This window comes from Pantherophis guttatus, chromosome 4 (genome assembly GCF_059756535.1).
Source record: "Pantherophis guttatus breed Tessera chromosome 4, ASM5975653v1, whole genome shotgun sequence".
NCBI lineage: Eukaryota > Metazoa > Chordata > Lepidosauria > Squamata > Colubridae > Pantherophis > Pantherophis guttatus.
In genome coordinates, this window is record NC_142066.1 from 113,653,183 (window position 1) to 113,668,989 (window position 15,807).

The 15,807-nt window shown below is 36.2% G+C and overlaps 1 protein-coding gene across 2 annotated transcripts in view; it reads left to right on the plus strand.

Moving 5' to 3' along the window:
• Positions 1–15,807, plus strand: part of LOC148114311 (uncharacterized) — an 82,000-nt gene that overhangs the window by 9,477 nt on the left and 56,716 nt on the right. The window contains exons 2-6 of one of the 2 annotated variants that reach the window (XM_087892580.1): positions 7,806–7,876; positions 11,346–11,440; positions 12,411–12,590; positions 13,534–13,604; positions 14,275–15,276. In XM_087892580.1, the coding sequence (XP_087748706.1) occupies positions 11,358–11,440; positions 12,411–12,590; positions 13,534–13,604; positions 14,275–14,366 (426 nt within the window). In that variant the 5' untranslated portion in view covers positions 7,806–7,876; positions 11,346–11,357 and the 3' untranslated portion in view covers positions 14,367–15,276. Of the gene's footprint in view, positions 1–7,805; positions 7,877–11,345; positions 11,441–12,410; positions 12,591–13,533; positions 13,605–14,274; positions 15,277–15,807 lie in introns of those variants that run through there. The other variant, XM_087892581.1, reaches the window with a different exon arrangement.

The window sequence follows — 15,807 nt, forward strand, 5'->3', positions numbered from 1 at the left end:
AACAAAAAAAGAAAGAGATATTACCCAAAGAATTCTTTAACATGATAACAGAATTAAAAATGTGAGACGCATGGAGAGAAGTACACAACGAAGAAAAACAATATACATTTTATTCGCACCCACATCAATCCTGGTCCAGGATTGATATGGCCTGGATGACAGCAGAAATACGAATAGGACTGAAAGAAATAAGAATAGGAATTAATGAATGGGCAGACCATAACCCAATAATTATAAAACAGAAAGGACAAAAAAAATATAAAAGATGGATATTGAACCAAAATGTATGTAAAGACAAAGAGTATAAACAGATGTTGAAAAATGAGTTGAAGATATTCTTCAGTATAAATAAAAAAGAAGATACATCACTTCAAAATCTCTGGGACACATTAAAGGCATATATCAGAAGATTAACAATAGCCTATAATGCAAGGAAGAAAAAGGAAAAGAAATGCCAACAAGAAAAACTTCAGGGAGAACTTAAAAAATTAGAAAGAAAACTACAGGAAGACCCCCAAAATTAAAAATAAATAAATAAAAGAAGAATGTAGTATAGTTAAACATAAAATAAATTTAATAACCCCAAAAGAAATAAAGATGTCAAAACAAAATTATTTTGAACATGCAAATAAAGTGGGTAGATGGTTGGCCTATCGATTAAAAAAGGAGAAAGATAAACGAATGATATATAAATTGAAAGATGACAAAGGAATAATCCAACACAAAAGAGAGGAAAAAAAGGAAATTATACAAAAGTTTTTTTCAAAATTATATTCCCAGGAAGAGATATCAGAAGTAAAGGTCAAATATTATTTAGAAGGAGCAAATATATGTAAAATAGCAGAGGAACAACAAGAAATATTAAATAGACCGATAACGGAAGCAGAATTTGATATGGCAATGAAAAAACAAAAAAATAACAAAACACTGGGCCCAGATGGACTCCCAGTGGAGTTATGTAAAAATATCTAAGAAATGTTAGGAGGGTTAATGTTGGAAATATTCAATGAAGTGCTGGATGAAGCAAATATACCAAAATCCTGGAAGGAAGCAATAATTACTCTTATACATAAAGAAGATTCAGACCACCAATTAATACAAAACTATAGACCAATTTCTCTGTTAAACACTGATTATAAAATATTTATGTCAATTATAGCCGAAAGAACAAAAAGAATTCTGACCAAACATATACATCCAGACCAAAATGTATTTTTGCCAAGCCAAAAAATCAAAAACAATACGAGAATAATTATAAATACTTTAGTATTATGAAGTACAGCCAGAAAAACAAGCTTCACTGGTTTTCCTTAATGCCCAAAAGGCATTTGATAATCTGATTTGGACATTTATGTCAAAACAATTGAAACTCATGGAATTCGGGACTAAATTCGAAAATATGATTGGGAAAATATATACAAAACAATCAGTGAGGGTAATTATAAATGAAGATATGACCGAAAAATTCGATATAACAAAAGGGGTGAGACAAGGATGTCCACATTCCCCACTTCTCTTTATACTGACTCTAGAACCGCTTTTAAAGAGAATAAGAGAGGAGCATAAAATAAAAGGCTTAAAGATAAAAAATGAAGAATATAAATTGCAGGCCTTTGCCGATGATTTGGTTTTTATTGTAGAGAACCAATAGAATCAGGCCCAAAATTGCAAAAGAATAGAATAATTTGGCAAAGTGGCTGGATTAAAAATTAATAAAAACAAATCCAAATTATTAACTAAAAATCTTACAAAAAAACAAGAGGAAGAATTAGAATCCAGTACAAAGATTCAAATAACTAAAAGAATAAAATATTTAGGGATTTGCTTTACGGCAAGAGGCTCCTCAATTAAAGAAGACAATTATGACAAATTATTACAGAAAATTAAAAAAGATTAGGGTTGCCAGATCTGCTTCCAAAAAATAGCGGACAAGCAGGGGGTGGGGGGTGGGGCTAAGTAGTAAAAAAAAATAAATTTACAATTAAATTATATATTTTCTTACAAACATTTTAACACGGATTAAAATAATCACTTCAAAACTTTACTTAAAATTCAAAACATCAAATATATTATAATAATATGTAAAATATTAAATTACATTTTACTTTGCTGTCGTGTGTATTTTTTATTTGACTGCGCAGCTTTGATCAATTCTTTGTGTTTAAGGAATAATTCTTTAATTTCAGTACAATGTTGAGAAATATTAAAAAATATACAAAGTTCACTTCGAACTGATACAAGCAGTTGGTTACATTCATCAGTCCACAAATTTCCCATGACGCTGAAAATTCGTTCAACGTTTGCATTTGATACCGGAATTGATGCACAATACTGGAACAGTTTCAGTAAACTCGGAGCTGGCTCTTTCTTGAAAAAGTACGTCCACTTATCAAGGGATGAATCGCCCTGCAGATGAACATAAACTTCTTCTAAGGCAGAAATTTCATCGAAGAGAGTGTTGGGTGGAAGTTCTTCTCGCCATGGTGATAATAACCAGATGTTCGTCATTTCTTCTAAAGTTGGAGGATTATTGTGATCAATTAGATTGAAACAACTTAGCATCTCATATACTGAATCGGTGAAATTATAACACTTTTCTAGGTACGCAATGGCTCTTTGATACACGTTGATGGCTTCTTTCTTGAACTTTTGCACGGCATTCTCAGGCAAATGTTTTTTACGTAAGGCAAATAAAACTTTCATTCCAAAAATCTGCTCATCGTATTTTTTTTTGCAAAGAATCATGCAGCTTACACATGATAATGTGAAGATCACATGCAAGAATTTTCTTGCTTTCCAGCTTCAGTAGGGTGTCTTGCATTATTGACATGAAGAAGTGCGTGAAATATAAATACAATTCTGAAATTGTTGATTCATCGTCCTTTGCGAGTTCATTTTCCTGATCCGAAATAAGGTTCCAGATAACCTTATGGCCCTCATCAGATCCAAGAGAAATAAAATACGATTTTAGAGGTATCCAGTTTAAAAGAAGTCTTTTGACCGCTTTAAACAAACTTAACCAACATGTTGGAACATGGCGCAAAACTTCATGAAATTCTGACTCGCAAAACTCAAAAAATGATTTCAACTCTTCTCATTTCTTCGCAGAATTCGAAAATTCGGCAAAAACCTTCAGCACTACATTTTCGATATCAAAAGATAACTGCTTTAATGCATTTTTTGCACTGTTGTATAAAATGTGATTATTGCAATGAGCATTCGATCTTTGTCTCATTCTAACTTATGAAAAAAAAGACAAAACGCGATTCTCGTATCCTTATTCTCTTAGACTGTACAGCTTTAGATTACGTACCATTTCACAATAAAGCTTTTGAATAAAAAAAATGTCCATTATTTTGTGAAAAAAAATAGTGACCATAATGTGAAAAAAGTGGACTGTCCGCTCAAATAGTGGACACCTGGCAACCCTAGAATATGGACAATTGGAAAAACTTACAAATTTCATTTATGGGAAGAGTCGCTACGATCAAAATGAACATCGTGCCCAGAATTTTATTTCTCTTCCAGGTTATACCAGTAAAATTGGATAAGACCTTCTTTAATATATTAAATAAAACAATTACTAAATTTATATGGCAAGGAAAAAGATCCAGAATTAGAATAAAAATTTTGCAAGATACTAAAGATAGAGGAGGGGTAGGACTCCCAGAATGGCAGATATATTATTAAACAGCTTGTTTATTATGGTTGAAAGAATGGATGGAATTAAGGAACAAAAGAATATTAGTAATCGTAGGACATGCAAGTGAGATGGCATGCATTCCTTTGGGATGAGAAATATAAAACTCACAGGTATTTTAGAAGACATATATTAAGGAATGCATTGCTATCAATTTTGATTAAGATTAAAAAACAACATTACACAAAATTACCAATTTGGATTTCACCCACAGAAACACTAAAACACCCAAATTTAATAGAATGGGACAAAATAATTAGGTATAGGGATATATTAAAAGAACAAGGGAAGATAAAAACAAAACAAGAATTGGAACAAGATTTAAATAGTGAAATAGATTGGTGGACATATTCGGTCAAAATACAAAGAAGATATAAAATTAAATGAGATACAGATGGAGCAAAATGACTTGGATAAGAGCCTTGGTAGTACAGTGGTCTAAAGCACCCTGTTATTAAGACCAGCTGCCTGCAATTACTGCAGGTTTGAATCTCGCCAGGCTCAAGGTTGACTCAGCCTTCCATCCTTTCTAAGGTAGGTAAATTGAGGACCCAGTGTGGGGCAATAAGCTGACTTTGTATAAATATACAAAAGGATGAAGGCTATTGCTTAGCGCATTGTAAGCCGCCCTGAGTCTCCGGAGAAGGGCGGCATATAAACAAATTTTAAAAAAAATTATACAAGGGACAGAGGAGAAATTAATTAGTAAAATATATAAATTTTTACTATGGTATAAAATGAAAGAGGAAATAGTAAAAGACACAATGATTAAATGGGCAAGAAACTTCAACTATACAATAGAATTAGAGAAGTGGGAAAAGATGTGGCAAACAAATATAAAATTAACAATGTCTATGGCATACAAGGAAAACCAGTTGAAGATGTTTCACAGATGGCATTTACCGCTGGCTAGAATAGTGAAGATGTTCCTGAGTAAATCTCCATTATGTTGGAAGTGTAATAAGAATTATGGAACATACTACCACCTTTGGTGGACATATCCAGCGGTGAAGGAATTTTGGGTGAAAATCAAAAAATGGTTGGAGAAAATAACAGAACAATTGGTGAATGGAAAACCAGAGACATTCCTATTAGGGATATTTACAGAAAAATATACGAATGATATAAAATATTTGATACTACATATTTTAACAGCCATTCTGGGCATGGTTTATGCCCAGAATTGGAAAAAGGAAAATATACCAACAAATGAAGGTTAATAAAAAAAATATTGGACTGTGCTGAGATGGATAAACTAACAAAAGAACTTAAAGAAATGGAGGACACAGAATATTACATGATTTGACATAAATGGTATAAGTGGTTGGAGGAAAGGAAAAGGAAAGGAAAAATGAGGAAGAAAAATGGGAAATGATAAAAATGCTAAAAAGTAAAGAAAGAATTTGTTTAAGCATAAAAATTAAGAAATTGTTATGAATGACAAGAAATATATTATAAATAAAATGAAGGGGTCAAGAAAGGGAGGAAGAGAGGGAGCAGGGGAAAGGAAGGAGAAGGAGAGGAAACGAAGGAGAGGAGGAAAGAAGAAAGTAGAAAAGGATAGAAGAAGGGAGGGAAGGGAAAGAAGGGAGGAGAGGAAAGGTTGTTGTAAAATAAGGGAGATGGAATGGTAGAAGAGCAACCCCGAGTATACCCTAATTTTTTAGGGGGATGATTTCTAAATGAGCTAGATAGGTAATCTTCTCCAATCAAGGATTGCATTGCAAATAATGTCTCATACTTTTATACAGGCAAAATCAGATAGAACTACATTCTGATCCCAGAAAGGGCAAAAAACAAAACAACAACAAAAACAATCCTCAGACATTAGCAGAATCAGCACATTCTACAAGCCAACCACTGTGATTCCATTCCTAATAAATTGAACATAGGTTGGAAAGTGAGGATTCTTTTCAGTTCTGATATAACTGCAGAGAAATGTACCTGCCCTTCAAGTCAATCTTTATTTCAGGAGTTTCTAAACTTTTTGCCATGGAATCCTTTAATGTACTATAACTAAGTGTGAGAGACAGCTTGGGGTAGTGGTTAAGGTAAAGTTAGAAATCTAAAGATTGTGAGTTCTAATCCCACTTTAGGCACAAAACCAGCTGGGCCAGTCAGTCCCTCTAATAAATCTTGCCAAGAAAACTGCAGGGACTTGTTTAGGCAATTTCCAAGAACCAGATATGACTGAGTAGAATAGAAAAAAAAGTTTTAATGTACATACTTACCCTAAAATCCCCACACCAAAAGAAACACAAATGAACAATGAAAATAATGCAATGAATAGCATAGCATAGAATAAAAACTTTATTGTCACTTTAAATATACATTAATCAGCATACATTAAAATGAAATTTTGTTGCATTCAGCTCTCAAAAGATAATCATTATGCATATACTCAGAAACACACATATATTTGACACAGAGAAATATTGCAGTCTAGTTCGAATGTATACACATAGATGGCAAAAAAAAAAAAAATCCTGCAAATTTACAAGATAGATGGCATAAGGAACAAAAATGTTACAAAATCTAGTAGTCCTGCTTTAAATACTTCAAAACCTCCTCCCAGAGGGGAGCAACAGAAAGAGACCGTGAAGTGGATGTGTGGGGTCTGTAACAATGCTTCAAGCTCTAAGTACACAGCACTTATAAGCAGTATCCTGAATAACAGCTTCCTATAATCTTCTCAGTTGTCCTTATGAATCTCTATATGGACTTTCTATCTGAGGCACTGCTGCCACCAAACCAAACACTATTGCAGTTTTTTAAAACACTCTTAATCATGTCTTTGTAAAAAGTAGCCAGGACAGAAGGAGAACGCAGGAAATGCAAACACTGATTTGCATGCTTCACTAAAGATAACGTATGAATATACCAAATCATAATGTTAATTATCTGCACCCACAAATACTTAAAACTATTGATGACCTGCACAGCTGCAGCCTTAATACAAAGTGGAGTATGACTATGCCGGCTCTTTCTAAAATCAACAATGATCTTCTTTGTTTTGTTAACATTCAAAACCAGATTATTTTTTCTGCACCAGCCCTCACCTTCTCCCTATAACAATCTCCCTTTTCATTCCGGATAAGACCCACCACTTCTGTGTCATCCACATACTTCACAATATGATTCATAGCAGACTTGGCACAACAGTCATGGGTCATCAAGGTAAACAGTAGCAGACTCAAGACACAGCCCTGTGAGAAACCTCTACTCACAGAGATGGAATTGGAAACTTTTCCAACTCACATAAACTGGGGCCAATGAAAATTTGGTACAGGTGGATTTAACCATGTACAATTAAAATATTATTCCCTGGCTCTTCCTTAGATTTTGCTTGTACCCCACTACAAGAGTCAGACCTATAATCTAGGAAAGCTTGCTTTAACTGTAATAAAGAGACCACTGAATCAAGAAGGGTAAAAGAAATGAATAGTTTCTCTCTCTCCCACTGCCTCCCAATATAGCATATTTTTCAGAGTATAAAACACATCTTTTTCCCCCCTAAAAGAGAGTGAAAATTTGGGTGCATCTTATACTCCGAATGTAGGCCCACCCACCACCGGCCCCCACCCTTTGGCCTCTGCCTCCCAGCAATTTCCCTCTTTGAAGCAAGCAGCAAGCAACAAACAGCAAAACAGCCCATTTCAGCTTCAGCATAGCCTGATTAGTACAAGCAGTTGATTGTCAGTTGGATCGGCCTCCCGACCCTCAGCTGTTTCAGGCTGCATTGCCTATTGACACATGGGCCTCCACTGCTTGCTGCAAGCAGGCAAATTGCTGGGACACAGATTTTTTTTCTTCTTGTGCTGAAAATGAAACTAAAGCAGGGTGTTTGCTGCAACGAGGAAACTGGGAGGCAGAGGGAGAGTTATTGTGAATGTTTTATGGTCTTATTTTCTTTGTGTTCTTTTGTTGTAAAATTTCTGTCTAGAATCAACAATTAGCTGGAATTTAAAAAGCATTTCACTAACTTAATTAAAATGCTACCTGAAGAAAAATAAAGAGAGTGTCAGAATTCGAGGATCTTGCCCAATGATTACTCAGAGTCTGTTATGATATTAATTATCCTTTATTTTCATCTATTCTCTTACAGGAGATATAGCAGAAGAACCAAGAGTCAAGGAGGAGTCGATATATATATATACAGAGGAGGAGTGGTTAGAGGTAAGTAGGAGTGGTTATGGGGGTGATGTAGGCAGAGTGGGAGGTAACCATAAATATATACACAGGCAAATATATATATTAGGCATTTACATATGTGACAAAACCCCCTCTAAATGCCTAAGATAGTTGTATGTTGAGTTTTGATCTTAAATATGAATGCTGCTTGTTAGGTAAGGGTTTCGTAAGTATGTCTGCTATTTGCTCACTAGTTTCACAATGAACAGTTTTTAGAAATCCAATATTAGACAACTGTCTTACATGTTCATACTTAATATCGATGTGCCTTGATCTTTGACCCACTGCATCTGATTTAGAGATTTCTATGGCAGCTTTATTATCTTCATAAATGATGATGGGATAATTGGGTTCATTCCATATTATAGTTAATAAATCGTCAAACCATATGAGGTTATTTGCTGCTTTTGACAAACATACAAACTCAGCTTCAGTAGTAGATGTAGCAACCAGATTTTGTTTTCCTGTATACCAATGGATGGGACAACCATTGAGAAAGAGTATATAACCTGAAGTGCTTTTTCTAGTCTTTACATCACCTGCCCAATCAGCATCAGCATAACATGAGAGTGTGGGTATAGATGAGTTATTTGGCTCTAACCTTAGAGATGCCCCTGAACTATGTTTCAAGTACTTAATGATTTTTTTAACCACTTCCCAATGATAGATAGTAGGATTGCTTACATATCTAGATAGTAAATTGACAGGTAATGCTATATCAGGTCTGGTCCAATTGGCTATATACAATAAAGAACCTATTGCTGACCTGTATAATTTGTTGTTAGTGAAAGGGTCGTTTTCATTATGCATGTTCTTTACAAAATCAGGATGCATAGGAGTTTCACAGTACTTAGCCTCATTCATATTACATTTTTTTGCTAGTTCTATTATTTTTTCTTCTTGGCATAATTGGAATCCCTTTTGTGTTTGTGTGATGTGAACACTTAAGTACTTGTTTATTTTCCCTAGGGATTTTAGAGAAAAATGTTTGTTCAATTCCTGAGCAAAGATTTCACATTTTTGTTTCTGATTTCCTATGTACAAAATATCATCAACATATATGAGAACATATTCTGTAGAATCACTGTTTTTCTTATAAAAGAAACACATATCAGCATGAGTGGGGGAGAATCCTATTGATTTTAGTATGGTGGACAAACAATCGTACCATTGTTTTCCAGATTGTTTCAGTCCGTATAGGCTTTTATTTAATAGCCATGTTTTACCTTCTAGTGGGTGTATACCGGGAGGGGCTTTAACATATATTTTCTTGTCCAGTTTGGCATGCAGATAGGCAGTTTGAACATCGAATTGATATACATCTAATTTCAAGATTGAAGCAATTACTAAGGCACATTTTACGCTTTCTATTCTTACTGTAGGAGAGTAGGTCTCTGTATAATCTTCAGGATACTTTTGGGCAAACCCTTGGGCAACTAATCTAGCCTTATATATGGTTTCATTATTATCTAGGGTCTTTATTTTATATATCCATTTTGTTCCAATTGGAGATTTGTCATTAGGTACTGGTGAAGGAGTGTATACATCTAGTTCCTTTAGACTATTTAATTCTTTTTTCATGGCTATTTCCCATTTATTTTTCTCCTCATGAGGTAGTTTTGTGACTTCTTCATATGAGGTGGTGGTATATTCTTCAGTATGTATTGACATGACAAAATCATTGTATTTGCTAGGTTTTTTGTTTCTGCTCTCCCTGATAGGTCTGTTCTCAGGTGTTATAGACTCATGTAGATATCTTGTTTCTTTATCAGAGAGAGTGTCTAATTTCAATGATGGGTGGGTTTCTTTCCAATATTTAGTATCAATCTCTTTGTGATTGGGTTTGATTACTGGTTGTGTATCATGATTTGTGCTATCTGAATCTATTTGATTGTTTGTGTTATGTGCTGTGTGAGTTATAAGTGAATCTTGGACCAATTAGTGTGGTTCATGAAATGTGGCTGACCTGGAGATTATGAAGTTGTTTTGGTTGTCAATAAATCTATACCCTTTGGTGCCAGATTCGTACCCCATGAATCTGAGTCTTTTGGATACTTTGTCCCCTTTTCTCCTAATTTGTTTGGGGATGAGGACGTCAGCAGTGACTCCAAAAATGTGTAAATGAGATATGCTGGGTTTTCTTTTATACATTAACTCGTAAGGGGTTGAATTTATTGTGCTGGACCATAATCTGTTGATTGTATAGTTAGAATATAGGACGGCTTCTGACCAGAATGCTTTTCCTAGTCCAGCATCTTCTAGTATGCATCTCATCATTACTTGTAGTGTTCCATTCTTTTTTTCTACAATACCATTTCGGAATGCCGAAAAAGGACAAGATGTGTAATGAAGTATTCCCTGTTCCCTAAGCCATTTAGAAAAATCCTTGGATAAAAATTCTGACCCTCTGTCGGTCATAATTTGTTTTATTTTAGTATCATGTTGAACTTCAACCCGTTTGTAGAATTCTTTAAATTTGTGAAAGACTTCACTTTTGTGTTTAATTGTGTATACAAATCCATAGCGACTATAGTCATCGACTATGGTTAAAAACAGTGGTGGGATTCTGGGGGTTCTAGGGGGTTCGGCTGAACCCTTTGTTAAATTGCTGGCTCGCCCTGCCCCTTGCCCCGCCCCTCCGCACTACTATTTATTCCCAATAAATGGGGCAAGCGAGCCAGCAATTTAACAAACGGTTCGGTGTTTTTTTGTAATTTATTGGCCCTGCAGCAATCAACCGTTTGTTAAATTGCTGGCTCGCCCGGCCCTCGCCCCGCCCCGCCTCCCACCCGCGCGGCGCCAGCCTACCCTAGCCAGGGGTAGGCAATTGTGGCTCTTTTACAACCTGTGGACTTCAACTTCCAGAATTCCTGAGACAGCCAAGCTGTCTCAGGAATTCTGGGAGTTGAAGGCCACACGTTGTAAAAGAGCCACAATTGCCCACCCTTTCCTAGCCTGAGTTCCGCTGCCTGGGATCCACATGGGCTGCCACGTGGTTCCCCACCGGCTCCGGACACAAGAGAGCAGGATGGAGAAAGCAGCTTCCACGCCTTCACTCACCCTCACTCTCTGGTCTGTTGGATCGCCGGCCGTTTGCTTACCCTGCCCACTCCCAATCTGTTGCTGCCTCCGGAGTCCCAGCTGATGGCTAGAGGAAAAAAAACTTCAAATTCTTGCCGCGGGGCTTCAAAGGGCCGCCCTATAGCCAGTGGTGCAGCCGAACCAATAAATTGCCAATAAATAGTGGTGGGCGAAGGGCGGGCGAGCCAGCAATTTAACAAACGGTTCGGTGGTTTTTTTGTAATTTTATTGGTCCATGGAGCTTCAGCATAGGCTAATTAGCCCCTTGATTCTATCAGCCTCCCGGCTCTCAGCTGATTTGTCTCAACTGTTTTGCTCAGGACTCTGCTGCTTCCTTGCAAAGAGTCCTGGAGCAGACTTTTTTTCCCCTTAGCTCTGCTGAAACATGAAACTGAAACTGCTTTGCTGTTGCTGCAACGTTGGAAAATTAGGCAGGCAGAATTCTTTTCTTTTTCCTCACCAAAAAAGGTAGGTGCAAACAATGGGAAATTTAGGGAAAGATTTTAAAACACAAAAGAAAAAAAGCTCTATTTAACTAGGGAATTGTAATAATTGAGATACTATTAATTGTATATTTCTGAAAGCAGAAATGGTTAAGTTGTGGTTTTGGAGGAATATATGGGGGAAATTATTTGATTTATTATTATTGGTAAATATAATTAATTGATTTGTAAGAAATTGGATTGCATGGAAATAATTGGAATATTCGTGTTCATATTGATTAATATACAAAAATGATAGTTATATAACTAATTGATTTATATTAAAATGTTGAATTTATATTAAACAACTAATATTACATAATTAACCAATGTGAGGATGGATATAAAAATAGATGACAATGGGAAGGGGTATAATTTAGAATAGAAGGGAAAAATTGAATTTGATTAAGATTAGAGATGAGGATGAAGGGTAATATTGTTTTTTTACAAAAATAGATGAGTAATAAATATGGCAAAAAGGAAATATAGAAATTGTAAATTTAATTGAAATGACTAAACACTCTTTAAATTTGTGAACTGGCCAAATACTCTGTTCAAAGAAAATACATTGTATGTTTGTATGTGTGTTTCTAATTATTGCTATTTATTCATATTTGTTCTCTTTTATTCTTTAAAGTTTAACAATTCATTCTTTATCTTAATATCTTTATATTTGTTTGGGGTTGGCTTTCTTCCCTTTCATCTTTTTTATTGTACAGCAATCTTTCTCCTCAAACCTACCACCTCTCTCTTTTCTTTCCTTCTTACTTTCTCTTCCTCCCCCTCTTCTTCTCCTCCCTACTTCCTCTTCCTTTCTCCTTCTCCTCCTCTCTTCCTTCCTCTCTTACCCTCTCTCCTACTCTAATTTCCCTTCCCTTCCTTCATCCCTCTCTATTGCTGTATCCTTTTATGCATATGGACTACTCAGAGGGCTGAAAAAGTTATTTCTGACTCAGGGAGACTGAAAAAGTCCCGAATCTTCGTGTCCTTCTGGATCGTTGTTTGGTGCTGAAGATCTGCGGGGAAGTGCTGGACACCATGGAGGCTCGGCTCTGCGTTTCGTCTGTCGATGGGGAGTGCACCGAAGATGTTGTCAGTCGCTGGATCGGGATGGCTCTTCGGTGTCAGCAGGACTGGTAAGTATTTTTCTCGTTCTTTTGGGATCGGTGTGATTGTTATTTGTTTTTCGGGTGCATCCCAGCGTTGTAGTGCAGGCATAGAGGTATTGATTTGGTCGTGGTAGTTTTTAAAGCAGGCTTTGGTAGGGTCTATTTCAGCGTGGCAGTCTTTTACTTTATTTTTAGAAATGTTTGGATTTTTATTTATTAGTTTTACATTTTCACTGAAGGCAGCTGTTATGATTTGCATGGCCTTTTCTATTTCTTTTCTGCTTGGTGGTTTTTTAGTGGGACTATAGTTTTCTTCTTCATTTTTGTTATCACTGTCCGCTAGGTTTTCTAGTGAGTAGGCCCTCGTTCCCGCTTTAGTATTTGAATCGGGAGATTCCCTCCCTGATTGGTCGGCCATTTTATTTAATGTTTCTGGGCAAGATGGCCACCGCGAAAAGGGCGCGAAAGCCGTTTCTGTCTGTTTGGTGGGTGTTAGACAAATAGAGGAATCTCTTACTGGATTGAGGTCTTCGGGTTCAGATTCTGGTTCAGGTTTGTCGTTCTTGGTCGCTGCTCCACAGTCTTTTATTAGATCTTGGAGTTTCACGATCAAATCTTCTTCACCTGGTGTGTTGTTGATAATTTCTAGCAGGTTTCTTTTTAGACTGTCTTCTTTGTTTGGAGAGGTTTCAACGAGGTTTTCTTTTTCATTTTCTTTCGTTGAAGTTTCTTTTGATGCGTTGGTCTCTGGTGAGAGTTGGGCTGCCATCTTTTGGGTGCAGGCCCGAGTGTTATTTCTTTTTCTTTTGGATTTTTTGGATTTTTCGTTGTTTTCAGACATATCTGGATTTAATTGGGTGTAAACCATCCTCTGCTACCATAATTGTCAGAATTCGAGGATCTTGCCCAATGATTACTCAGAGTCTGTTATGATATTAATTATCCTTTATTTTCATCTATTCTCTTACAGGAGAAATAGCAGAAGAACCAAGAGTCAAGGAGGAGTCGATATATATATATACAGAGGAGGAGTGATTAGAGGTAAGTAGGAGTGGTTATGGGGGTGATGTAGGCAGAGTGGGAGGTAACCATAAATATATACACAGGCAAATATATATATTAGGCATTTACATATGTGACAGAGAGGGGGGGAAAGCTTTACATCTAACAGATTGCATTCTGGATAACTTACTGATTCTGATTACAATACCAATCTATGCAAAGAAAAAAACTTAAAACAGTTCCAAACTGGTAAAATTTCATATTATTTCCCATATCCATGCACTAGTGTATATCTTGTTTTCCTCACCAAAAAAGGTAGGTGTGTCTTATAGTCCGGAGCGTCTTATATTCCGAAAAATATAGTAAATGCTTTTAAAAGACACACAAATCTCCTTACAAGGCATATAATATAACAATATGCAATAAAAATAATTTGTTAATTTTATATGCCACTAACTTTCAATGATTCTGGGCAGCTCACAACATGAAAAATTTACAATAAAATGAAGGAATAGACTAGAATTTTATAGAAGTCCATAAATGAAGACATGTTCTAAAAAGGTGTTTCCTACACCATGTGAATTTTCTAACTCTCAATATCCATAAAAATGCAATTGTGTTCTTCAGATAAAAACAACAGGGGAGAATAATAATGTTGATAATATGACCTCATGGAGCAAGAATCATTTTTAGCTTTCTTTCCACATAGGGGGTTGTTACCTTTTATACCTGATCCAAACTGTGCAGATCTTGAAAGGGAAATTCTATATTCACAACTGTTGCAGGAAAATGCATCATTGACTCAGAGGATTTTTCAACTTTTGTGGTGAATAATACTGTCACTTCTGGAAATATCTGATTTGATACAGGCATTGCAAAGTGGTAAAACTCTTCAGCTGCAACTGGTATAAAGTGTTTGAAAATTTTGGAGATATGTGATTAATCCTTGAAGACTGGTAAAGGGCTTCCATCATTTTATAAAACTTATATAAGGCTGTTTTTTAAAATCAAGGAAAGATCCTAAATCTTATCCTAGTTGTAGGTCTATTTAATTAATTAATGTGGATACTACGGTAAGATTCTAACTATCTTACTGGCTTGGTGGTGGCAGACATTTTCTTATGTATAATCCACCCTCTCAAATCTGGGTTTGGACTGTGTTGTACTTGAATTTCATCACATAGAAGAGGCATTTGACTAAATTACCAATATCATTAATTTGCAGAATTTCAACAATAAAAATGAACATATTGCCCAAGTTACTATATTTATTTCAAACGGTACCAATAACATTAGGGAATTTTTTTTTTGAACAACTGAACAAATTGACATCAAAATTCATATTAAGGCAGGATGTGAAGTGATTATAAGAGTGAAATAATATGGGCTCAACCTAGAGGATCTCTGAAGGACCCCTGTGACTTGAGAAAGTTGCAGAGTTCAAAAAGTTAAACCACAGAATTAACACACTTTTTACAGCTGGAGAGTTCAAGAAGTCAAACCGCAGAGGTACTATGTTAAAATGCAGAACTAACCCACATGGAGCTTCCTGCCTAAAGCAATAGGGGAGGGGGGCTAGCTAAAGAGGCAGATCTAAGATACTTCCTGTTTTTTGTTCTATAAAGATACGTTTCTTAAAGAAGGACTTTTGTTCAGGATGTAAAACAGAATGCATGTCTGAACCTTTTGGCCAAAATAAAAAAGCTATTTCTGATCTCGAAATTCATCTCCGTTGTTTTTCTGCAACATTTATGGCGACTCCGCCGGGACTGAAGCGAGATTTTGCTGCGGGCGGAAAAGACCAGCCAGAGCCCGGGTGAGGCCATCCTGCCCAACCTTTAAGGCGCCTCTGAGAGTTTTTCTCTGGAAGGAAGCAGATGGCCCGTCTGGGTACTCGATGGCTCTGACTGACCCAAGAACTAAAACAAGATAAAAAATAAGCTAATGGATAAACTCCGGCTGAGAAAGAAAAAAGAAGATGCCTGCAGGCAAGTATTGTGGGAATTGTAGGCCCACTCCTTGAGAGTGGAAGAGGGAGCCTGATCACCTCCCTGGGTCCAGGAACATCCCTTCCTAACGGAACCGGTGTGTCCTAATGAGACTCTAGAACTGTGTGGGTGGTTAAACCATTGCAGTTCCTGCTGGTGACTGTTGGAAAAGTCCAGCACTGCAGGTCAATGCCAGCGTCTTAGAAAATGGGTGGCAAATAGTAGTGAAACAGAACCCTGACTGACTTCACAAA